This window comes from Heloderma suspectum, chromosome 13, assembly GCF_057233095.1.
Source record: "Heloderma suspectum isolate Gila_16-S chromosome 13, 16-S_ref, whole genome shotgun sequence".
Classification (NCBI taxonomy): domain Eukaryota; kingdom Metazoa; phylum Chordata; class Lepidosauria; order Squamata; family Helodermatidae; genus Heloderma; species Heloderma suspectum.
In genome coordinates this window covers 31,697,455-31,723,477 of record NC_139470.1, presented here as the reverse complement: position 1 = coordinate 31,723,477, position 26,023 = coordinate 31,697,455, and the positions used below count along the sequence as shown (strand labels likewise).

General features: G+C 48.8%; 2 protein-coding genes across 12 annotated transcripts in view; one reads left to right on the top strand and one right to left on the bottom strand.

Annotated features, from left to right (window-relative positions):
- Window positions 1-17,453, bottom strand: part of DEPDC5 (DEP domain containing 5, GATOR1 subcomplex subunit) — a 70,968-nt gene extending 53,515 nt beyond the window's left edge. For 3 of the 8 annotated variants that reach the window (XM_084819898.1, XM_084819902.1, XM_084819903.1), the window contains exons 1-9: window positions 17,345-17,453; window positions 13,467-13,591; window positions 12,634-12,721; window positions 12,212-12,258; window positions 9,340-9,425; window positions 8,743-8,826; window positions 8,155-8,204; window positions 6,536-6,605; window positions 5,576-5,654 (exon numbers count right to left, since the gene is read on the bottom strand). In XM_084819898.1, coding sequence (XP_084676024.1) covers window positions 5,576-5,654; window positions 6,536-6,605; window positions 8,155-8,204; window positions 8,743-8,826; window positions 9,340-9,425; window positions 12,212-12,258; window positions 12,634-12,721; window positions 13,467-13,524 — 562 coding nt within the window. In that variant the 5' untranslated portion in view covers window positions 13,525-13,591; window positions 17,345-17,453. The other 5 variants (XM_084819900.1, XM_084819901.1, XM_084819904.1 and 2 more) reach the window with 5 other exon arrangements.
- A 28-nt stretch (window positions 17,454-17,481) lies between these two features.
- The window catches only part of PRR14L (proline rich 14 like), a 56,086-nt gene continuing 47,544 nt past the window's right edge, over window positions 17,482-26,023 (top strand). For all 4 annotated transcript variants that reach the window (XR_014785750.1, XR_014785749.1, XM_084819897.1 and 1 more), the window contains exons 1-3: window positions 17,482-17,567; window positions 19,262-19,780; window positions 21,998-22,082. Coding sequence is in view for 2 of the 4 variants with exons in the window: in XM_084819897.1 (XP_084676023.1) it covers window positions 19,283-19,780; window positions 21,998-22,082 (583 nt within the window). In the remaining 2 variants the exon portion in view is untranslated. The remainder of the gene's footprint in view (window positions 17,568-19,261; window positions 19,781-21,997; window positions 22,083-26,023) is intronic.

The following is a 26,023-nucleotide window of genomic DNA, read 5'->3' as shown; positions in this document are numbered from 1 at the left end:
TATTTAAGCAGAGGTTGGGCGGCCATGTTCCACGGATACTGTAACTGCATGATGCCTGCACTGAGCTGGGGGTTGGAAGAGATGACCTCCAGGAACCTTTCCAACTCTAGGATTCTATGAAAAAAGGGACAAAACCAATTTCTGTTGCAAGAAACAATGCTACTGTGCCAACTTCCAAGGCGTTTCTTCTATAGGGGAGGAGCCCTGGTTGAGTGCTGGAGCAAATGCTCTCGCAGGGTTCGTCCCCAACTTAGAAGGATCTTGGGCAGCAATGTGGGGAAAGAGCTCCCCATGGCTGAGGCCTTGGAGAGGCGTTGCCAGTTGGAGGAGGAGAAGACTGCACTGGGCTAGGTGGACCAAGGGGCTGACTTGGCATAAGGCCGCTGCACGTGTTTGCTGTATGCTTCCCCATTCACAGTCTTTAGCAGAACAATGCTGAAATACAAGTGCAATGCACAGAGCTTACACACTGGGAAACTATCAGCCAAGAAACTTGTTAGTGGGTTATATAACAGAGCTATGATCTCCTGAAAATATGAAGCTACAGAGCGGGGAAAGGCAACCAGGTGTTTTAGGCTACAACTCTCATCAGCCCCAGCCAGCAAGGCCAATGGTCAGGGATAACAGGAGTTTGATCTAGCTGCCTTTTATGATGGTCATCAGAGTCCCTTTGCCTTCAGAGGCACAGTTGGTTGGGGTATGGCCTTCTCCGTAGCAGGGCCAACACTGCAGAACAGGTTTTCCTCGGAAGCTCAACTGGCTCCCCGTCTCTTAGCACTCCCCTCCTTTAGAAGAGGCGGTAATCAGGTCACTCCTGAAAAACCCTAACCTGGACCGGGAGGACGTTGACCACTATAGGCCGGTGGCCAACTTCCCCTTCCTGGGCAAGGTGCTTGAGCGGGTGGTTGCGGGACAGCTCCAGGCACTCCCAAATGAAATGGATTATCTAGATCCATTTCAATCAGGCTTCAGGCCTGGTTTTGGAATGGAAACGGCCTTGGTCACCCTGTGGAATGACCTCTGCCGGGAGAGGGGGAGGGCTACCCTGTTGATTCTCCTGGACCTCTCAGCAGCTTTCGATACCATCAGTCATAGTATCCTGCCCACACAGCAGGATACCAGGATACTATGGGCAGGCAGTTTCAGTGGGTTTCCCACCTCCCAGCTGAGCAGAGCAGAGGAAGCTGCTCCAGCTGGTCTAGGGACTACAGAAGCAAGCAAGCTCCCAGAGAGAAAGTGAACAGAGCGAGCGAACAGCAGGAGCAAACAGGAGTTGGCCAGGGGAGGTCAAGGGGGAGGCCCCTTACATTTTTTAAAAACATTTTTTAAAATGTATTTTTCTTGTAACACACACTTCCACACCAGGGGGACTCTGTTGTTAACCTCCAGTGAGTAGAGGATGAGGCTCGCTACTCTAGAAAAATCAGAAAGTTAGACACAAAAAGGGAAAAGAGGCTATGGAAGGACAAGACTCTCTAGTGGTGGTGACCTGCAAGGTGTGTGCCATGTTTGTTTTCTTGCCTGAGAACAACATGGCCTACACGTGCTACAAGTGCAAGTTGATCACACTGCTGCAAGAAAAAGAAAGAGGACTGGAGCGGCGACTTTCAACCCTCCAGGGAATAAGAGAACACGTAGAGTTCTTGGACAGAATGGTGGAACTACAGCAGCAAAGTGAAGACCAGAAGCTAGAAGAGCAACAGCAAGATGAGGCAGAAGTGGGAAATGAACTAGAAGCCACTCTTCACCAGTGGAGGCAGTGGAGCTATGGGACCGTTTACAGGTACTTGAGGATGAGACTGGAGGGAAGCCTGCAGAGGAAGAATTACAGGGGAACCTGCATGAGAGAGAGCAGGAGGCTGAAGGTCAGTCAAGAGGAGGAGATGAAACCCAGAGCTACAACAACAAGAAGAGTAGTAGTTGTGGGAGACTCCTTGCTGCGTGGGATCGAAACCTATGTATGTCACAAAGACCGGTGGACTCACCAGGTATGCTGTCTCCCGGGAGGGTGGATTAGAGATGTGACTGAAGGGTTGCCTGCACTCATAAAGCCCACTGACAGGTATCCCTTTCTTCTCATCCATGTGCGAACAAATGATACCGCCAAGCAGAGCTACGAAGAAATCACGTCAGACTTTGAAGCTTTGGGAAGGAAACTCCGGAACTTTGGGGCCCAGATAGTTTTCTCATCCATCCTTCCAGTAGTTAGAAGAGGGATAGAAAAGGAAAGAAAAATACTCCAGGTAAATGACTGGCTACAAAGGTGGTGCCGACGAGAGAGATTTGGATTCTGGGACCACAGGCTATACTTCCTGGAAGATGGACTGCCTGCAAGGGACGAGTTGCACTTCACAAGGGCTGGGAAGAATGTGTTTGGCCACAGCATGAAGAACTTCATCAGGAGGGCTTTAAACTGAATCCTACGGGGAAGGGAGATGTAATGTTGGGGGTAACAATGGACGAAGGCTCATGCACCACAACGGAGAGAACAGCTCTAACAGCACCCAATAATAGTCTTCAGACACATGCAGGAAGAAAGCCAGACTATGAAGCACATGGTCTTCGATGTCTATATGCTAATGCCCAGAGTATGGGAAACAAACAGAATGAACCTGAACTCTTAATACAGGAGGGAAGTTATGACTTGATAGGTGTAACTGAGGCTTGGTGGGATAACTCCCGTGACTGGAATACAGCAATTGAAGGATATACCTTGTTCAAAAAAAACAGGAGGAACAGAAACGGAGGTGGGTTTGCACTGTATGTGAAAAATACATATCTCTACACAGAAATACAGGAGGATGAGCTTGATAGCCCCATCGAGAGTGTCTGGGTCAAAATAAATGGAGCAAAGAATAACAGGAACCTGGTGGTCGAAGTCTACTACCAGCCACCCAATCAAGGAAAAGACGAGGAAGAAACTTTTGAAAAGCAAATAGCCAATGTTTCAAGGAAGCATGATGTAGTAGTAATGGGGGACTTCCATTTCCACAATATTTGTTGGGAGAGAAATTCTGCAAAACATGGCCCCTCCAGGAAATGCCTGACTTGTGTGGCGGATAACTTCCTCCTACAGAAAGTAGAGGAAGGAACTAGAGGATCGGCTATCCTTGACTTGATCCTAACTAACAGAGATGACTTAGTGGGTAAAGTAGCAGTTACAGGAACTCTGGGGGAAAGCGACCATGTTATACTTGAGTTCTTGGTTCTAAAGGAAGCAAAAGCCAAGTGTAGCGAAACGCGTAAGGTCCCATGGCAAGCGACTTTAATGAGAAAAGGGGTCCAAGATGGATGGGAGATTTTTAAAAAGGAAATTCTCAAGGCACAATTACAAACAATTCCAACAAGAAAAAAAGGCGGAAGACACCAGAAAAAGCCAATGTGGCTTCACAAAAAGCTTAGAGATGACCTGAAAACAAAAAAGGACACATACAGGAAGTGGAAAGAAGGCCGAGCAACAAAGGAAGAGTACAGGCAGGTAACACAGAATTGCAAGGATGGCGTCAGGAAGGCTAAAGCTGAGAACGAGCTGAGGTTAGCAAGGGGATGCTAAAAGCAACAAAAAGGCTTTCTTCAGATACGTGCATAGTAAAAGGCAGAGGAAAGAAATGGTGGTTCAGCTTTTCAGTGAGGATGGCAAAATGCTAACAGATGACAAAGAAAAGGCAGAAGTGCTCAACTCCTACTTTGGCTCAGTCTTCTCCCAAAAGAGGGTCTATGAACCCCCTGGCAAAAGCAAAGTACAGGTTGAAGGGGCAGGATTGCAGCTTGAGATCGACAGGCATATGGTCAAGGAACACCTAATTACTTTGAATGAGTTCAAATCTCCAGGGCCAGATGAACTGCATCCTAGAGCAATAATAAAAGAACTGGCAGAAGAGCTCTCAGAACCACTGTCTATTCTCTTTGAGAAATCACGGAGGACAGGTGAAATGTCGGATGACTGAAGGAGGGCTAATGCTGTCCCTATCTTCAAAAAGGGGAAAAAGGAGGAACCTGGGAACTACAGACCAGTCAGTCTGACATCAATCCCTGGGAAAATTCTGGAGCAGATGATAAAGCAATCAGTCTGTAAGGACCTTGAAAACAATGTTGGCTTCTGGGCACCACACTTTAAGAAGGATGCAGACAAGCTGGAGAGGGTTCAAAGGAGGGCAACAAGGATGATCAGGGGACTGGAAACAAAGCCCTATGAAGAGAGACTGAAAGAACTGGGCATATTTAGCCTTGACAAGAGAAGACTGAGGAGAGATAGGATAGCGCTCTTCAAGTACTTGAAAGGTTGTTACAGTGAGGAAGGCCAAGATCTTTTCTCGATCATCCCAGAGTGCAGGACACAGAATAATGGGCTCAAGTTACAGGAAGCCAGATTCCGGCTGATCAGGAAAAACTTTCTGACTGTTAGAGTAATACGCCAGAGGTACCAATTACCTAAGGAGGCGGTGGGCTCTCCCACATTGGAGGCATTCAAGGCAAGGCTGGACAGCCACCTGTCAGGGATGCTCTGACTTGGATTCCTGCACTGAGCAGGGGGTTGGACTCGATGGTCTTGTAGGCTCCTTCCAACCCTACTATTCTATTATTCTAACCTTCTGGATAGGTTGTCTGGGCTGGGAGTTGGAGGCACTGTGCTGCAATGGTTCCGTTCCTACTTGGGTGGCTGATTCCAGCAGGTGGTGCTGGGGGATTACTGCTCTGTGCCTTGGCAACTATGTCATGGGGTTCCACAGGGCTATTTTATCCCCCATGTTGTTCAACAGCTACATGAAACTGCTGGGGGAGGGGAGGTCATTTGGAGGTGTGGGCTGAGACATCAATATGCGGATGACACCCAGCGGTACCTCACTTTTCCATCAAATCCAGATGAGACATTGGCTGTTCTGAATCAGTGCCTGGGCACAGTAATGGACCAGATGAGGGTCAATAAACTGAGACTCAAACCAGACAAGACAGAGGTACTGTCAGTGGGTGGTTCATCTGCCCGCGTAGGTGATGTCTTATAGCTGAAAGGCAGGGTATGAACCATCTAAACAAATAACTCAACAGTCGCTCCATGACATGACGTTTTGGATGCAGGAGGCCCCAGGTTCAATCCCCAGCATCTCCAGGCATGGCTGGAAAACCCGGGAGTGCTGCTGCTGCCCACCAATGTAGGCAATACCGGGTTCTATGGACCAAGGGTCTGACTCGGTATAAGGCAGCTTCCTAAATCCTTTCCTAGTTTTTCATCCCATGCATATGAAAAAAAACCACTGCCAGTATCTTGCACTGTCTTACTGTTTACTTTGCCTTAAAGAAAAGTTGTAAGCCATTTTGAGTTAACTTTAATGTAGGAAAACAGGTATAAAATATATAAATAATTTATTTCTCCTCCTGAGCTACAGCATACCAATCCCACATTTTTTAGAGCTAACAAAAAAGGAAAATGCCTAATCTTGCATCTGCCCTCTTCCCCCGTTACGTGGGAGCAGAACAGTGCTCATTTGGGGCTGGAGTAGCTCCCATGCAACCTAGTGCTGAGAAAAGGTGTGGGGCAATTCTCTGGGAAGGCCCTTGTTTATTTATTTATCCATACCATAGATGTCAAAATCCCACATTTCACTGCTCATCTGGATGAAGATATAAACCATGGCAGAGGTTGAGCGGAACACCACCTGCAAGACACACACACAGGGCTCATGTCTCAATGAGGATGAAGCTATGAGCTGATCTGTCAAGTCAGGGCTGTCATTCTGGATCACCTACTTCTGTCTGCATAGGGATGGGAGCCTTAGAGTGATCCTCTGGCTCACTCTCTTCCCTTAACTCTCAGGGCATCCTTGCATAGAGCCCACTTACATCTACACACCTAAGATACTGCTCTGCCGGGACTCGGGACCACAGCAGGCCTTGCACTGCTGACCTGAGGGGCTTGAGGAGGGGATCCCACCTGGGTGCCGGCCCTGGCTCTCTCCAAAGGAGGGGACTGCAGGGGATCCAACCACAGCAGCCAAGCTTGCCTCCATGCACCGAGAGGCCAGAATGACCTGGCAGCACACCAGGACCCTTACAGAAGCTTCTGCATCCAGCTTGAACATTGGGCTGTGCAACAAGGAGGCTTACCCTTGCGGACCATAGGCTGACCTCCCTCAAATCCACCGAAAGCAAAATGGAACGTGCATGACGTACTCCAGAAAGGCTGGAGCAACAACCCCATGAGGCTGGTTAGGCTGAGTCAGCCTTGGGGGCGTGCTCTATGGCTGTGGGACTCTCAGGGCACTCGGGCTGACGGTGAGGCCCAGCAGCTGGAGCAGCTGTCCATGCAAACCAGGTGTGCAGCCAGCAACACTCCCTTGCCCCCAGAATCCTCTGCAACATGCAGGAGTTCCATGGCAGACATGCAGCCGTTTCTTGGCAGAGAAGGTAACATGGAACAGGTTAGAAAGCTTTAAAACAGCAAGGACAACACACCTAGCTGTTAATCAATAGCAATTCAGAGGACCAGAATCAATGCTTGAAAGGAAACACAAAAAAGCTTCATAAAAAAGAATCCTACCCGGGTGTCCTCACTGATGTAGCCACATGTAACCTTCTCGCTTTTAACCCATAGTTCGCCAGCCTGAGCCCTGGAAACATACCAAGGAAAATAACCTGACATACAGAAAACCTTGCTACTTAGGGTGGGCGTGGAAGCTAGAGTGCTACTGGCCAGACTGGGGGACCGCAGAAGCAGATCTGATCCATGTCCAAAGGCTTTGGATAAACTAAGAGTGAATTCATATGCCTGTGCCTTAAGCCTCTCCAAGGGCAGTTCGGCAGGCCAATCCAGGGCTGTCACCTGAATGGTTTAGCTGATCAACCATACACCTGATTAATCAGCATAACAATTAGACCTATACCTGATTAAGCCATCATTTAATTCAGTGCGCTAATGAGTAGGGCGGGCCCTCCCATGAAACAGTGGCAGACCCACCACCCATCCACTTATCCATCTGACTCAGCCACCACCAAGAGGGCCACCTACCACCACCGCCCACGGTTTTAGGGGCTGGTCGTAGCTGGTGATGCCACCGCCACCTGCCTCAGAGCGCTACCACCACCAGCCCGGCCCAATACCGCCCTCTGAGGAAGAGCCCCTCCAATCAAGGCACTGGGGGGGCAGCACCCCAGAGAGGCCTGCCGGCCGCTTTCCTGCTACAGCCAATGCAGCAGCAGGAAAGTGGCTGCTGCACCTCTTCAGAGCATTCAGCAGGCCCAGTGTCCTGCTCTCAGGAGACCTTCCTCAGAGCGAGGTATGGGGCAGGTGCTCCAGAGAGCCCTGCCAGTCACTTTCTCGTTGTGGCAAAGGCCACAGCAGGAAAGCAGCCAGTGCAGCTCCCCACCCAGTCTACCCAATATGAACAATGCCTCCCTCAGAGGGATCCTCCCCCAGAACAAGGCGCCAAGGGACAAGATCACCCGTGCTTGCTGCTGCAGCTACAGCAGCCAAAACAAAAACACAGGGAGAGGAGGGGTGTTTCCTCACACCTCAAGCAGCGAGGCACCTTTCACCACATGCTAACTGTCAAAACCTCAGCACCTCAAAAATAGCCTTTTTGAGCGATTTATGGCAGTGTAAGACTACATACAATTTGACAAAAGCTTCCACTCATTCAGGTTCTCAGAGATCCTCAATCTCTGCTATGAGAAGGGCAATAATCACATCAACACCTTGGGAGATTTCCCTTGGTAGCCAAGCCAGACTTTCTGGTCACCAGGCACCTGCTTGGAGCACCTGGGCCGCACTCTGCCAAAACAAGCCCCAGCCTTTCCCTCCCCAAGCTGCAAATGTCTGGAGCTGGAGAGGGGGTCAGAGGAACATACCAGACCCCCTGCAGAGCTTAACACAAGGGCTATAAGCCTAAACACGCCGATCCGGGAGTACGTCCCGTTGAACAGAAAGGGATGTATCTCTGTGTGTGCGTTGTGCTGAAGGGAGGGGCAAGCTCCTAGCGACTTTACCTTCTCGCTTGGCTGCCACGGTCAGCCGAAATTTGTGCACTGCTGGTCAGATGTTATTGCCCTGGAGTAACCATGATTCCTCGTGCAGCCAGACCTCTGCCCTAAGCACTTCTTAGAGAAAAAAATGTGGAAAGGGGGTGGAAGGGTATCGAGGGGCGTGAACTGCATACTCACCGAACACCGGCAAATTCCACCTTCTGAGTGATATACGCACATGTGCCAACCTAAGGGGGGGTTGGTTTAAAAGGGGCGAGGGGGGGAGGGAACACAGAGCAATTAGCACTGGAGTTAGAATTTGCAGGAGATATAACAGTCCTTCACACCTCCTGCCCTGAACAATTCAGACACAGTAAGCAAGTCTCTAGTACTCAGGGCTGAATTTGACAATATTCAGGCCACATTTGCAGAAGGCTCAGAAGCCAGGGTTCCTGGTAGTTTAGGGATTCACACAGATGCCACTGCCTTGCTTCAGTGCAGCCTCCATCTGCCTGCTCTCTATGCCCACAAAGCCCCATTTCAGCCCAACCCCCCTGCCAACACCTTAGACTGCCCCCCATTCCAAGTTCTACACAACCCCACCCACACAGTTGTGTGCACATGCCAAGGTTCTAGCCACGCAGCAAAGTCTCCTGATGTCAGAATCTGTTTCTGGGCTGCCCAGTCGGGGTCTCTTCACAGAGCTGCCGGCTCAGGTCCCCCAGCCAAGCCCACAGCTCCCCCACCCACAGGCATGAACAAGGCAGCCAGAAGCCACGTCCTCACCAAGCTCTTCTTCAGCCGCCACATATCCCCTCGCCCGATGTACTGATCCTTGAACGTCAGCTCCACCAAGTCAAGGGTCACATCCTAAAAGACAGCGTGACGGTGAAGAGGTGAGGGTGGCGGCGTCTGCCTCTCGGCCCAAGCGGCCACACCTGCTCCGGGGGCTCTGGCCCTCCTTTCCCTGACACAGCCCTGGCCGGCCCTTTGCGCCCATCTTCCCTTATGTGGGGCAAGGAGGAACACACACAGCCTGCTGGGACAGGCACAGCAGGTGCCCACCCAGATGCACTTGGTGGTGGTGGGCAGGAGGACAGGTGTCTTGGCTAAGTTTCTGCAGCATGCTGGGCGGGGAAGGGCGCTGGCGCTCGTAGCAGGCTGCCTGGGCAAGGAGGGGACTGCGGAAGCACAGGAGGGGCTTTGCTGTTCTTCTGCTCCCAGAGCCAGCCCAAGCAGCGGGCATCTTCAAAAGCAGGCTGAAACGCTGTTCCGGCACTCGCGGAGCTGCTTTCACCAACTGGCCACAGAGAAGATCCCCGTGGGCTTGGCCACAGACCGGACGGGGGTGCCTCAGGCTGAAGCCTGCAGTGGGACAAATACCTTTGGGTCAACAACGTTCACGTGGACATCCTGGTAGGGTCTCAGTCGGAACACTTGAGCAACCGTTTGATCTATGCTGATGGTCTCTGTGAAAGGAAGGAAACAATGGATAATAGGTAGAAGACGGTTTCCAATGGAGTCACCCCAGCACAGACTGTATGGTGGATCTCTGGAAAAGTCACAAGAGGATTCCCCCGTCACTGCTGCCCATAGGGAGCCAACGCTACTGATTGATTGCACTCATTAAGAAGTACCCAAAGCAACATACAGCACCCCAAAATGCACAACACCAATTAAAAATAAGCTTAACAGAACTGCATCATAAACCAATACACCCTCTACGCTTCTGAAAGCACGGGCCAGGTGCACAGCCAGCTTTGCTCATTGCTCACAGGAGACAGCAGAGGATGAGTGAAACACACATCTGCAAGCACCAGCCTAGTGCGCACCACTTACGGCACTGCTCCCCCTCCCCACTGAGCGCGCAGGGAGCCTGTAGGGAGGGGGAGCAGTGCACAGGGGAACCCATCACAGATCAGAGGTAACAAGGGGATTCCTCTCTGCCCAAGCCCCCGGTAGCCTCCAGGCCAGCAGGTGGTAGCAAAGCCTTCAGAGGGAGCCCGAATCTCATAGAATCAGAGAATAGTAGGGCTGGAAGGGGCCTACAAGGCCATCGAGTCCAACCCCCTGCTCAATGCAGGAATCCAAGTCAGAGCATCCCTGACACATGGCTGTCCAGCCTCATCTTGAAGGCCTCCAGTGTGGGAGAGCCCACCACCTCCCCAGGTAATTGGTCCCATTGTCGTATTGCTCTTACAGTCAGGAAGTTTTTCCTGATGTTCAGCCGGAATCTGGCTTCCTCTAACTTGAGCCCATTATTCCGTGTCCTGCACTCTGGGATGATCAAGAAGAGATCCTGACCTTCCTCTCTGGGACAACCTTTCAAGTACTTGAAGAGTGCTATCATATCTCCCCTCAGTCTTCTCTTCTCAAAGCTAAACATGCCCAGTTCTTTCAGTCTCTCCTCATAGGGCTTTGTTTCCAGTCCCCTGATCATCTTTGTTGCCCTCCTCTGAACCCTCTCCAGTTTGTCTGCATCCTTCTTAAAGTGTGGTGCCCAGAACTGGACACAGTACTCCAGATGAGGCCTAACCAGTGCTGAGTAGAGGGGAACTAGTACTTCCCGGGATTTGGAAGCGATGCTTCTATTAATGCAGCCCAAAAGAGCATTTGCCTTTTTTGCAGCCACATCACATTGTTGGCTCATATTCAGCTTGTGATCGACAACAATTCCAAGATCCTTCTCGCTTGTAGTGTGGTTGAGCCAAGTATCACCCATCTTGTAACTGTGCATTTGGTTTCTTTTTCCTAGGTGCAGAACTTGGCATTGATCCCTCTTAAATGTCATTCTGTTGTTTTCTACCCAGCGCTCCAGTCTATCCAGATCACTTTGAATTTTGTTTCTGTCTTCCAAAGTATTAGCTATCCCGCCCAATTTTGTGTCATCCGCAAATTTGATCAGCATTCCCTGCACCTCCTCCTCCAAGTCATTAATAAAAATGTTGAAGAGCACTGGGCCCAGGACTTAACCCTGCGGTACCCCACTCGTTACCTCTCCCCAGTTTGAGAAGGTCCCATTGATCAGCACTCTTTGAGTCCGATTCTGTAGCCAACTGTGGATCCACCAGATCGTTGTTTCATCTAGCCCACTTTGAGCTAGTTTGCTCATCAGGATATCATGGGGCACTTTGTCGAAAGCTTTGTCGAAATCTCTGCATTCCTGAGCTAAACCGACCAAGTAATCACCAGCAAGCAAAATCCTAGTATTACATCCAAATTGGAATTCCTGGTTTGTCTCCCAAACAAGCCAGGAAACATAAGCCATGACCAAACCCTGGCTTCAGGCTCTAACTTGCTACAAGAGCGACAAGCCAGTAATCCCGGTTTGGACATTTTGTTTATTTTATTTATTACATTTATATCCCACCATTTTTCCTCTTTAAGAAACCCATGGTGGCGTACATAATCCTCCTCCTCTCCATTTTATCCTCACAACAACAACCCTGTGAGGTAGGTTGGGCTGAGAGTCTGTGACTGGCCCAAAGTCACCCAGTGAGCTTCCATGGCCAAGGGGGGACTAGAACCCAGATCTCCCAGCTCCCAGTCCAACGTTTTTGTTTGCTGGTAACTTCCTGGTTAGTTTAGCCCAGGGCAGGCAAAGTGGTGACCATGGACAACAATACACCCATGGACACCTTTCTTGGCACCCATCAGGCTGTCCTACCCCTCCCACTTCTTAAAAAATTAACATTTTCTTACTGGCAGCTGGGATTGTTGTGAAATTGGCTTCTGCTGGTGCTGAAAACTGTGGGTTCAAAGGAACTGTTTGGTTGGGGCTCGGGCCCCACCTCTGCCTTGTACTCAGGCTTTTGGGCAGCTTACTTGTCCTTTGCCATGCTTCTGATGGCAGCCATTTTGTGGTGGTGCCCAGCAGTTTATCAAATGGGTCCACTGCTCAAAAAGGTTGCCTACCCCTGGCAAGAGGAGTCAAGTAGGAGCCATCAGACAGTGTGCACTAGCATGCTATCGCCAGAATTCACAGCAATTGTGTGCAAACTGGCCCAACAATAGACCCCATGCTTTCAGATATAAGGCCCAACATTCAATGCCAACACTTCTATTTGTTTATGACAACGTAATAAAATAACAGATCAGTTATAATATACACAAAGCCAGACAATATTTGATCAAACATATTCAATGTGAACACAAGTCTAATCAAAATACTATCCTTAAGCTAGAGTACTAGCTCAAACTGTTTACTTCTTTTATTTTGCCACCTTTTGTACAGCTCCAATAACTGGAATCTTACCTTTCTGTAAGTCTTCCTTGAGTGACTTCACTTGCAGGAGCAGAGGGCTGAGACAGAAGAGACACAAACTGTCACATCAATTGGGCTTCCACTGCGTACTCTTAAGGAGCTTAAATGTGCTCAGGAGGTGCTCAAAAACCCTCAACACCTCCACCCCACCAGCCTAATAAAGGTCGAAAGCCGCTGCTAACTTGTAGGTCTAGTTACCCACCCAACCTGAATCTGGTCCAGAGACCTCAGAGCACCAGACATCTCTCTGCCACCCCTTGCCCAAAGCAAACATGCCACCCTACCAAGTAGCGCTGGATCCGATGCCAAAGAGAACAGGGAGAAAACAGCCAAGATCTTTGACCAAAGACAAAAAAAAGAGAGAGAAGATACAGCTCTCCTTCGCAAACTGCTACAAGCACAATGAGATTCACCTGTACTCATCATTGGGGTGTGCAATTTCCACAATGTCTCCAAGCTTGATCTGAAGAAATACTTTGGGGTTCACCACAAGCTCATCATCTGAAAGGAAACAAATAAAGGGTAGTTATAGATCTGCAGGGTAACAATCCTATGTGAATTGGGCTGTTCTGCTATTTAGGGCACTTCCCACAGTACTTCCAGACAGCCAAGAATTTCTTTCAATAAAAGCACAGTCTCTAGGTGGTGCTGTTGCCAAGCTAAGCCTGAAAAGGAGTGTTGACAATTGCCACTAAAGGCTTAGAAGCCAGGAGGGGGCTGGATGTGCCTGCTGAGGGAAAGGTGAACGCAGCCAAGATCAAGGGAGCTTTTAAAAGAACTGGGTGCAGTGGAGCAACTGAGAGAGTCAGCTGTGAGCCCAGGTTCAAATCTTGTCTCAGCAACAAACTGACTAGGCAGGCCACCATGTCTCAGCCTTACTACCACACCCCACACCCACCTGCCATGCGGGGGTAATAAGACTGGCCAATTGTAAAGATGACTGACACTGCAATCTTAGAGAAGAGACCCCACTAAACACAGTGAGACTTCCTTCAAAGTAAAACATGCACAGGGTTGCACTGCTCTAATCACCTGAATTGTGCTTTACAATTTGTGCTTTACAATTTTACAACAACAAATTGTGCTTTACAAAGTCCTATTAAGCCAGGATTGCCCAGAGCCTAGCAAGGCTATGGCATGGAGGCCAGATGTCCCTCCCTCTCCATAAGGATGCTTATACTGGGGCTCTTTCAGACCACAGGGCCCTGTTGACCCTCAGCCCCCCCCCCCCTGCAAGGCTACTGACCGCTGCTTCCAAAGCCCTTCTTGTGTATGACAAGCTTGTAGACTTTGTTGGTTCTCATCTTGAACACTGAGTCCTTGCTCTACTCAGTTATTAGAAATCAGGTGCTCCATCAACATCTTGCTTCTCTGCAGAATACAAGCAAGTAAAACAAAGCTGTTCAGCTTCCAATCTACGTTACAAAGAAGACAACCCAAGTCCAACCTAACAGAGGGTCATACATGTCAATTGCTCCATATAGTACTATTGTATTGATCAGTTCTAGCCCATTTTACACATTGATTCCATTCAACATGTCATGCATGCCTCTCCTTCAGTTAGGTTGGAGGAATGTTGCCTGGTGCAGCTTGTTGTGTAGGGAAGCTGCACTTGCTGGGAGTCCCTCTTCTACAGGGGCCTGCTGTCTGCCCACCCTTTCAACCAAACAACCTTCCGCCAGAGAGGCACATATTCAATCTGGATGCTCAAGACGTGCATGCGACAGGGTCAGATATGCAGCTTGTTCTGGGGAGTGCTATTGAAGGACCAGGCTCACAGTTTGTGGTTGCTTCTGGACCCAGCATTGCTCTTTGATAATCAGGGAGAGCCTGTGACCAGAGGATGCTTTTGCATAGCTTTCACTGGTGTACCAACTGCACCCTTTCCTTGAAAAGGCAGATCTGGCCACTGTCATGCATGCCTTGGTCACATCCAGGTTAGACTATTGCACACGTTTTGTGTGTCTGGAAAGTGAACATTGAAAAGTGTCTAGAAGCTTCAGTTGGTGCAAAATGCAGTAGCCAGGGCTGTGTCTCGAGCAGGGGCAGACAACCTGGTTTCTTCAAGATGTTTGAACTACAACTCCCATCATCCCTTACCATTGGCCATGCTGGCTAGGGCTGATAGGAGTTGTAGTCCAAAGCATCTGGAGGGTCCCACATTGCCTGCCCCTGGTCTAGAACATAGTTTTTGCAGCATATAACTCTGATATTGCTCAATTTACATCGGTTGTCAATTTGTTTCCAAGAACAATTCGAAATGCTGTTATGACCTATAAACCCTATACTCTTTGGGGTCAGGAAATTTGAAGGACCACCTTCTCCCACACAAGTCCACCCAATTGCTACAGTGTCATCAGAGGTCCTGCATTGCTTCCTGTTCCTATCAGAGCTCAGGTTATCGAGGATGCAGGGCAGGGCCTTTTCAGTTGCGGAATGTCTTGCCCCAGGAGCCCGATTGGCCCCCTCCTTGTGGGCATTTCACTAAGACGCTGAACCCTCTCTGTTCCACTGTGCCTTCGGCTTGGTCTACCCGCCACTGGCACCTTCACTGCCACTGCCACTGCTGCGATTGCAGTTTGCTTTTTTGCTTAATCTTTATTGTTTTGTAGATGGTTTTAATTCAGGCTTCCCCACCCTGGCATGCACCAGAAGGGTGGAATACAATTCCTGCCATCCCCAGCTGGATGGCCAACAGCAGCTTTGGGGAGGCAGTTTTAAGTGATGCTGAGAGCCACCTTGTGAGGGGCCAAAAGGCAAGATCTAAATATTTTAACGGAAAAAAATTCTTTTGTATCCGTGATGCAGCAGATGGTGCCTTTGATGCAGACCAAGGAGAGTTGGTTAAAATCCCCAACAGATGACAGAGTCATTGCAAGGAATAATATACATGTCTGCCAACTTCTTGGAAGAAGGGCAGGATACGGGATAAGTAAGTTGGGATGTAAAGTCAGGATTCCTGAACACTGATTCATTACCCTTGATCACCTTTTTCCACTCAAAAGCAGTGGTGAAAGGGCAGGTTCGTTTCACCTGTTCAATGCAAGCTTATGACCAAAATGAAGATTGTAGCCCAGGACTCAAGCTGAAAGAGCACTCCTATTAAGCCTGCTACAGCCACACACAAACAGTGGAAAACAGCAAGGAGTCCCAACATTCGCTGGATCATGGAGAAAGCAAGAAAATTCCAGAAAAACGTCTATTTCTGCTTCATTGACTAGGCTAAAGCCTTTGATTGTGTGGATCACAACAAACTCTGGCAAATCCTTCAAGAGATGGGAGTACCAGACCACCTTACCTGTCTCCTGAGAAACCAGTACGAAGGTCAAGAAGCAACAATAAGAACCAGACATGGGGTCAAGAAGCAACAATAAGAACCAGACATGGAACAACCAACTGGTTCAAAACTGGGAAAGGAGTACGACAAGGCTGCATATTGTCACCCTGCTTATTTAACTTATATGCAGAGTACATCATGAGAAACGCCGGGTTGGATGAATTATCAACAACCTCAGATACGCAGCCGACACCACCCTAATGGCAGAAAGTGAAGAGGATCTAAAGAGCCTCTTGTTGAGGGTGAAAGAGGTGAGTGCAAAAGCTGGTTTGAAACTCAACATTAAAAAAATGAAGATCATGGCATCTGGCTCCATCACTGCCTGGCATATAGAAGGGGAAGAAATGGAAGCAGTGACAGATTTTATTTTCTTGGGCTCCAAGGTCACTGCAGACGGTGACTGTAGCCATGAAATTAAAAGACGCTTGCTCCCTGGGAGGAAAGCTATGGCAAACCTAGACAGCATAGTAAGAAGCAGAGATGTCACCTTGCCGACAAAGGTCCGTCTAATCAAAGCTATGGTTTTCCCCGGAGCAACGTATGGCTGTGAGAGCTGGACTATAAGGAAGGCTGAGTGCCAAATAATTGATGCCTTCGAACTGTGGTGCTGGAGAAGACTCTTACGAGTCCCCTGGACTGCAAGGAGGTCAAATCAGTCCATCCTAAAGGAAATCAACCCTGAGTGCTCATTGGAAGGACAGATACTGAAGCTGAAGCTCAAATATTTCGGCCACCTAATGCGAAGAGAAAACTCCCTGGAAAAGACCCTGATGCTAGGAAAGACTGAAGGCAAAAGGAGAAGGGGACGGCAGAGGATGAGATGGCTAGATAGCATCACCGATGCAATGAATATGAACTTGAGCACACTCCGGGAGAGTGCGCAGGCCAGGAAGGGTCCATGGGGTCATGAAGAGTCGGACACGACTGAACGATTGAACAACAATGAGGGTGAATAAAGGTCTGGGTGGCCATTAAATAGTTTCAGATAACCCAATCAGACAGATAAGGAGATGCTGAGGCTTAGCTTTAAGTCTGTCTGGAAGCCCTTCTGTCTAATCCTCCATCGGTTTACATAAACAGAGGCGCCCTGCTGGATCAGACCACTGTGGTCTAGCTGAGTATCCTGCTCCTCTCAGTGGCCAACCAGATGCCTCCGGGAAGACCATGAGGACAGCCGCCCCGCACCTCTCCTTGCCCCCAGCCGAGGCAGGCTGCCTTGGAGCATGGAGGGCCTGTCGCCCAGCCATCAGGACTGGTAGCCAGCCCCTAGCCAGCCCTCCTCCAGGGCTCTGCCCAACCCCCGTTTAAAGCCAATTAAGCCAATGGCCATCACCAGGCCTTGCAGCTGCAAAGCCCATTCAGTGAGTTGTGCCTTGGTAGCGAGTGGGCCTGTGCTGCATGAACAGGCTGGCCTACCCATGCAGCGGAATGAGGCAGCTATGAGGTGACGCAGCCCTGGGGTGGTAGAGGAGGCTCTGCTACCCCTTCAGATCTCAAAGCCAATTTTAAAAAAATCCTTCAAATAATAACGCCAAAACTCCTTCAGGTGCGGGGTGAGAGTGTCACATTTGTGAAAGCTCTCCTAAGCTTAAATGGAAGAAGAGAGCCCCCTGCAAGCAGAAAGCCAACATGCCCGCGAAAGGCTCCCTGCTGTGCTAGCTTTCTGCCTGCAGGGAGGGTGCTGTTGTTTTTAAGGCATTCGGAGCTGGGCCCCGCAGTCTCCCCCATGTAGGGACCAGGCCAGCGCCCCCCGCCCCAGAACCTGCACGGAGTGGGGAGCGGACTACCAGCGCGCCTCCCGGGCCCGACTCCCGCCGGCGGCCGCAGCAGCGAGAGGAAGGGGCGGGCGCTTCCTCATCCGGGCACCTCAGCGTGCGGGGCGGGCCGCTCCTTTTGCTCTATGGTGCCCAGACGGTCCCCGGATGAGGAAGTGGCGCGGCCATAGAGAGGAGGAGGGGGGGAGCGGCGCGATGTCGGAGGGAGCGGAGCGGGCGGCGGCCGCCCACTCAGGTACAGAGGAGGACGGCCCTGGCGGGGAGCCCTCCGCCTTCTCCGGGCCTCAGGAGGGGCCCGCGTGGGGGAGGGGCCGGCGGACCCCCAGCGGGGCCCCCCGCCCTCGCCTCAGGGGTTCGCGCATGTCAGGCTCGGGCGTTCCGGGGATCTGAGCCCGCCGTCGGTTGATGAATTGCGTAATTAACTAGTTGGACTTCTCCCCGCCCCCATGGGCTCTGGGATGAGCCGTCCTATGCCATCCTCCCGTAACCGGCGCCTTCCGAATGGGGTGGACTACGACTCCCATCATCCTCGGCCAGCTTGCTCTTTGGCCATGCTGGCTGGAAATGATGGGAGCTGTAGTCCAACCCCTTGAGGGAGGTGACCTTATGCTGCTTGTGCCACCTACTCCTGGGCTGCCCAAAGCCCACCTCTGAGGCCCCTTCCGGACGGTGCTCAGGCTCTGGCTTTGGTGAGCCCCCCCGGGGGCAGAAAGAGCATTTGCAAGGCAGGTGCAGGGACTGCCTCCCTCTGGGCCTCGTCAGCTCGAAGGGCTCCCTAGGCAGCAGAGAGCACTCCTGCTGGTCACTGGCAGAGCATGGGGTGGGGGTTGCAGAGGTGGCCCTGTGGGGGGTTGAGCCTAGGCTGTCGCCCAAGATGAGCCTGGGAGGCAGCAGAGAACCAGATCGAGAGCAGGCACTGAGGGCTCCCAATACCCACCCCCAACAGAAAGCCCTTTTCTGGATAGGAAGTACATTAGGGCTGGCATCTTTTGAGGAGACCCTGTTCACCACTATCCTGGGGAGGCAATGGAGACCAGTGGTCTTGGCTGGCATGTTCCTCCTGAGTGAAGTCAAATATACTGGTTGGGGTGGGGGAAATTGCAATGAAGGCATCTACGGGTGACACTCCAGATAAGGGGTGAGCTCTGTCTGGACCTGGAACACATGATGTTTTTAGCCACAGGATATTTCATTTGCGGGCAGGAGCAGATGTCTGTCCACCTGCAGGACAAAGGCACGATATACCCACATCCAGTGCACCCACCACTTCTGCATGGGCTTTTCTGCTCCCTTTGATGGCTGGGGGTGTTTGTGTACATACCCCATTACCCTTTATCATATTTATATTTCCACTTTACCCTTTCTTCAAAGAATTCAGGTCAGTGCTGTGGATCCCAATAACACGGGATACGTGGAGATTATCCCATGTTATTCTCATGCCAATCCTATGGGGTATGTTATACTGACGAGTGTGACTTCCCCAAGGCTGCCTTACCTGAGAGTCAGTATTCAGGGGCACAGGCCCTCCTGATTCAAATCCTGATCATCTTCCCCCAGTATTGAAGTGAATGGGGAATTCTGTGTACCATGAAGTTCTTGAGAAGCTCTTAAGATCAGAGCCCGAACCTTTCCATCCAAGCCCTTCTCTTTCTCTGTCCTTCACCAGACAAATTCCTGCGTGAGTGAAGTGAGCCAGACTGCATGGAGGATGTAATGTCAACAAGGAGTAAACTTTAGATGAGGGGTTCAGCTGTGGGTGCACAGAAGAAAGGATGGGCGGTAGCGGAAAAAATCTTGTAACTTAATGAAGGCTTTGGCTACTGGTAGCCTAGAAAAGCAGACACTGGAAGGCTGAGGGTGGTGGTTGTTTTCCTTTCCTGGTTGCATGTGTGCTCAGTGCCCGAGTATTGTCCTTTTTAATTATCAAAGGTGGTGAATCCAACTGTCCTGATGCTTTCTGCTGATGTGGCGTCCTTGGAGAAAATACATTTTGACACTTTCAATTCCTCAATGTCTGCTGTGGTACAAGAACTCTATACCGGGCTGCCAGCCAACCTCTCCACTGAACTAACTGCTCTGTCGGATCCAGCTGTAGTCAGAGGTGCAAAACCTGAAGCATCGACATTTGTGCTGTCGTGTAGTAGTTTGCCATCTGAGCACCAAAGAACTCATGGGTTGAAAATCTGTCCCCATGATTCTGTGGAAAAGCTGGACTGTACTGGCGAAGTGTCTTGCCCTGGACTGATGGATCTCCTTTCTGAAGATCCTGCAGAAGCTGGAGGTCTTGTTGAGGATGGCGAGGCACAAAACAGGAGTTTAATGGAACTGGACTCTCTTCAACGATGTTTAAGTAAAGATGCAGGAGTGGCAAAAGACATGGGCGATATTACTAAGGAAGTCCTCATGCAGCGTCCTCTAACCACGAAAGAAACCTGCTGGTCAAAAGAGGTAAAAATTGGGGCAACTTGGAATTGGTTAGAATGCCATAATAAGGGCTCAGTCCTATGCAGCTGAGGCTTGCTGGCAGTTGCAGGACTTTTTTCTGTCTAAACCTGCATAGGATTGTGCCCTAAGTTTCATAGTCTTCAAGGTGTTGCAACATTCTTTCCATTGTTTTTGCTGAAACAGGCTACCATGGCTCTTTGAAGAGCTTTATAGGGAATTGGTTTAAGTTAAGATGAGGAAAAAATTGGGGAACGGTTATCTGATGAAAAGCGGAAACCCGTTTTACTTTAATTCCATCTGCTTCCTCTTGTGTCAATACCTAAGAAGACGGTTTTATATCAATTGTGTTATATCAACCCCTGATAAGAAACGGAAGGTTTATAAATGGGATGGTTCCAAATATTGGAGGTGCAATACAGATATGCCTGATTTCAGACATATATTATGGAGATACCCACATATTGAGAATTACTAGATGGATGTAATTAAATATATTGACCCGATTGGCACATTACATTGGACTGTTTGCACATGAATTGTTCTAACCATGGGTAGCCGTGACCATGCAGAAGTGAACAAGTATGCTGCCTCCTGGCTCATTTTTTTATTAATTCAAAATGTAGATTTGCAGTTTGGGGAAGAGAAGGATTTTGATCAGGGACACACACACCTCCACACACTCACTCACATGCACACACTTCTCTGAAGGAAATCACAGCTCTCCCTATGACTTTATTTCAGGTTTCATCTCCTGTGTAAAGTGCAGTTTGGATCTGATCCTTCCTCCAGAGGAGCAGACAGTTGCTTGGGATTATGCACAAACTGGGAAAGATTATTCACTGAGGTTTTCACTACCAAATGGTGGATGTTATTTCCCTCTCTCAGGCCCTCAGTGGTAGATCTGTCCTTGCTTACAAAAAGCCCCATATCAGAGGGACCAACGTAGGGACCAGACCCTGCAGTAAACCCAGATGCCAACTCTCTCCCCATATCTGCTTAGGCAATATTACCGTTACAGGACCTAGTAATGCCTTCTACAACATGAGGGTTCATGCCACCTGCTTATCTTCCAGTGTGGTATATGTCCTTGTCTGAGCACTGCCTTTCTGCATTCTACATGGGACAAACAAGTCAGTCTCTGTGCAAAAGAACAAATGCTCACAAGTCCAGCATAAGAAAGAGCAATGCTCAGAAACCAGGAAGAACATTTCAATATTCCTGGACACTCTGTTGTTGATCTGAAAGTTGCCAGTGTCCAGCAGAAGAATTTCAAAGGGAGGCTCCAGCTGAATTGGAGCTAATAACAGTAGTTCTAGTACATATGTTAATTGAGTCAGCCGTGCTGTGTTGATTGTGCTAGCAACCAGTTATTGCTGTTGTGAGCAGTCTCTGTGCTTATTTTGCATATGTTTAAGCTTCAATTGAAATCATCACAGACTCCTTGCATTTTGTTGATGCCCAATACCACATTTTTTTCTCTACACCCCTGTGTGTGTATACTTACCACATACTGAGGATAGCAATTCATGCATCTAGTCCACAAAAACATATGATGTAATAAATCTGTTGGTCTTTAAGAAGCCATAAAGACTCTTCTTTTTTTACTGCAGCAGACTAACATAGCTATTCCTCTGGAAACTGTAATAAAAATCAGATACTAAAAATCAGCAATATGAACACTAGTACAATAAAAGCTAAAGCAATTTAGTTTTTTATACCTTGTTCTTTGGAAGCACAAAATAAATGCGGAAAACAATGCCTTTAAGCAGGCATGGGGAACCTCCAGCCCATGGACCAAATATGGCCTGCTGGAGTTCCCCATCCATCCCGCCAGCTTCTTCCCCAGGCCTCACCTCTATTCAGTCAGTCTCCCTGACTGAAACTCTTATTTCCAGTCAGCAGCTCGTTGGACTTTTTTCCTACTCAGCAGAGAAAGGCAGCCTCTCAGTGCTGAGGAGGAGAAAGCACTTAGCTGCACGTTGCAAAGGGAAAAACTGAGAGAAGGAGAAACCCCCCTCAGAAATCTGCATGGATCAGATGGGGGGGGCGGGTTAAGTAATGCCCCAACACATTTAATGTAGACAGCGTTCAGAGGTTGAACTCCCTCCACTGACTGCACCTGCTCTGCCTAGGAAGGATTGGGGAAAGTTATAATTATGCCGGTCTCTTGGGCGCTGTTGCTGTTGCTTTGATGGTCTGCGTTGTATGTTTCTATTCCAGAAGGAGCCCCAACTGATCCAGGAGGGAAGAGAATCTCTTTCAAGTTTTTCCTGCATTGAAACAGCAGGCTTGCTTCAGAGTCTAGGTACGCAAGTGTGTTTGGTCGGGCATTTTCTCTAGGACAGGACCGTGATTACATGTTTGCAAGCATTAAGGTGGACGCAAATCACCATTCTGTGCACAAAGAGGCACTTAAAGACTGGGAAAAGTCAGCGCCTTACCGACTTGTTTGCCATGATTGCATACCCAGAAGTGTCTTAATGTATGTTATAGCCAGACAAATCTGTGTTAAGTGATCCTGAAACCTGCCCCAAATCATTGGACTTGTGGGACTTACTGAGACAAACAGGTTTGGGCCATTCATTCACCATTTCAAATTGTTTATGGGGGTTGCTTTCCATTACCTACCTACCCTTCCTTCCTTCCTTCCCTCTCTCTCCCTGTCTGAACTAAAGGAAAGTTGTAATGCTGACCCAAATTGATTCAGATTTCTTGACTTGGAAAACCATTTGCCTTTCTGTGGATACGTTTTTGGGGAACTTAATAAAAAACTTGGTTGAACATACCCACATCTCTCTCACACACAGACATGCATATCCCAAGGGACAGGGGAAGGTTCTGTGTCTGGAACATCTGACACATTGCTTTCAAGTGTGTGAGACAAAGAGCTACTGTGGAGTCTGGACAGCACCTTGTACACCACTGGTGCAAAATAAATGTTTCACAGTAATATCTTGGGCCAGCTAGAAATGTGCACGTGGTGATCAAAGGCAGAGTCCACAGTGGGAAAGATGGGTCCATCCATCCATGACCTTTTGGGGGCCTGGCAAAATGTGCTTCTCTGTACATCACTTTGATAACCCTGGAAAGTGGTATATACATTTGAGAAATAAAAAAATAAACCTCAGTTCCCCATCTGAAAGTAGAGAAATGAATGATCTCTGTTGGATTGATGCATTGAAAAGACCAAAGGGATAACGATGACTGAAAATACATAAATTTGATCTGTAAGATTATGCCATTGAAAAGCTGAAGTGACAGTGGTCACTGAGAGCCAACAACATTTTTGCCTTCTGGTCTGATCATCCTTTCCCTAATCCTGGAGTGGTGCTAAATGTTGTCACAGAGCACTAAAAGCAATCTCGAAGTAAAATGTCTGCAGTCATTTTAACATTGGCAACTAGCTATCACAGTTGCCACATATAGGAGTTGCTGGTCATGACCATCTGTTGAATCTCTCCACTTTGGTATAAAAGACATACATTTCTGCTTCCTTTAGATCTGTTTTTTAATTCCTATTTTTATTTGATATATAATTTATCTCCCCTGTAAGAAGCAGAAAATCATTCCATCTAATGGCAAAACTGGTGCTTCTGTGCCAGTTGGTTCGGAAGCAAAACAGGGCCAGCTTCAAACAAGACAGGGGTTTCTGCCCACAGAGCCAAACCCCAAGGTATGCAGAAGGATGTGGCTTTCACTTGAGGTCCCCCATGCCCAGGAGGCAAAATCCCCTTAAAGCCAGCAGGAAGAACATTGCCTGTGTTTGCTGGCCTGCTGTTACGGAAACCTGAAAGCACAAGGGCTGAATGCAGGCGCAAGTCCTCCATCCTCTCTGCCCTTTCTCACCTTAAGGGCAAGAACGGGCAGGCCTTTCTTCAGGCTCAGGAGAAAGGCAAGGAGCCAATCCCCTGCCTTGCAAAGCTGTCCAAGCCTGGGTGCCGGGTCTGGTAGATTCCCCGCCCCCAAGATACACTTGAAGCCCTGAAAAAGAAAGGGGGAAGCATCTCTGCAGCCTGCCAGGGTAGCAGGATATGGGGCCTAGAAAGATGATGGCCAGTGACCTTTTCAGGAGCAGGTAACCTGTCCTTGGCAGTGAGTGGTAGAAGTTCAGGAGAGGTGCTCTGCATTCAGCTCCTTGGTGTAGTGGACAAGGCAGGTAGTCATATTTGTGTGTAAAAATTCAGATTCTGCAAAGCGAAGAGCTTTGTGGAGAGGTGAGAAGAGTTGTGGCTCAAGATTCTTCGGAGGAGGACTGGTCCTGACTGAAACTACAGCTCAGTAACTGTCAAGGGTTCTCCCTGATTTTTATTGGAGTTGCAGGGTAAAATGTTTTCTCACCGTCTCCTACCACAGACTTGGGTTGCATGTCTCTGCCAAGAATAGGAGGTTACCCAGAAGCCAGATTATCTTCTGCATTATCATTTTATTTGTTTTAAACAATGAAAACAGAATTAGTATGGAGGTTCTCCTGAGCCAAATGCCTCCTGAAAACACACCTTTTCACACAGGCTTTCCCTAGGCTGTAACTGCTGCTGGGTTTTACTTTGGTTTTATGTGGTATTTTTAAACTTTTAAAAGTTTTATATTATGTCTTGTTAAGTTGTATTTTATGGTTTTAATTGTGAACTGCCCAGAGAGCCTCGGCTATTGGGCAGTATAAAAATGTAATATAAATAAATAAATGGAGGGAGCTTCCATTTTCAGAGGCAGGATACCTCCCATTAACACGTGCTGAGGACAAACCAGGGGAGAGAGATTGTAAGGGTCCCTGTTTAAAGATATGAGGTCTGTTGTGTTTTGCAGCAGGTCTCTGCTTGTTTAACCTAGAAAGCGGAGCTGGTTAACATCACAGGAGAGAGATCTGAGATGCTTCCTCCTCCTCACAAATGAGGTGGTGCCAGTCACAGTTCTCGAACCCGGTGCAAGTTCCGTGCTGCCCTGCTAGCCCCAAATAAAGATAAATTTCTCTGTATGAGGCCTTGCAGGTGGAAACTCCTGACGTGTTGTCAGAATTACACTTAGGTATATTGGAACAAATGGGAGTTGACACTAGTGCCCAGTGTGAGATCTCTCCATGGTCCTTTCTGTATAAACCATTTAGGCAGCAGTTGCCCAGTCAAGAAAGCATTCTCAGCTTACAAATAGAGATGTGAAGGCCTGGGAAAAAAACTAGAAAAAATAGGGAAACCCAGAAAAATGGGAGGGGGGAAACATGCTTTTTCTGCAGTGATTTTTGGAAAATTTTGGTGGGAGGGGGAAATAGGTTTTTCCCATTTTTTTCTGGCTTTTTCCCAGTTTTCCCCCAAGCCTTCACATCTTTAGTTTACATGTTAACTGGTAACTTCATTTATCTGGTTTATTGAACACACCACTTCTTCCTCCGAGTACATGAGGCCATATGGGTCATAGAATCATCATTCACAGTTTTGGTGGTGGTGGATCTCTGTGGGGAGAACGCTATGTGGTGCATTCAAATAAGTCCTTGTGGGGGAGAAGATGCTCGAGTAAGCTGTACAGCACACCTGGGGTTGAGTGGTGCAGGCACTAATTTCAGTGCCATGGGCATTTCTGTTGTCTTGTTTTCTGTCCAGTCACCTTTGAAATTAAATGTGTGCTTACAGATGTTGCATGTAGACAAAGCCAATTGAAGTGCCTGTGCAGGTTTTACCGGAAAATCTGGGCCACTTGGAGCTCCTTCTCTGGCTTGTCTTGTCTTTTTTATTTCCCAGGGCATTACTCAGTCACCGTGTGCTCCCACCACACTTTGCCCAAGCTCATAATTTGCAAGAATATGAGAGCATGATTACAGATTGGATATATGAACATTTATCACAGAGATTACCTTAAATTGGTATCCAGGACACGGAATACTGGGCTCAAGTTAGAGGAAGCCAGATTCCAGCTGAACATCAGGAAAAACTTCCTGACTGTTAGAGCAATACAACAATGGGACCCATGACCTAGGGAGGCGGTGGGCTCTTCCACACTGGAGGTGTTCAAGACGAGGCTGGACAGCCATCTGCCAGGGATGCTCTGACTTGGATCCCTGCATTGAGCAGGGGGTTGGACGCGATGGCCTTGTAGGCCCCTTCCAACCCTGCTATTCCATGATTCTATTGTTCTCTCTCCCATCCCCCAAAGTGGCTGATGGTGAGCCCAGCAATAACAGCAAAATCCAATTTTTATGTACTAAGGGGGGGGGGGAAGAGGAATAAGGCATGTGCCATAGTATTTATTTCTTTTCTT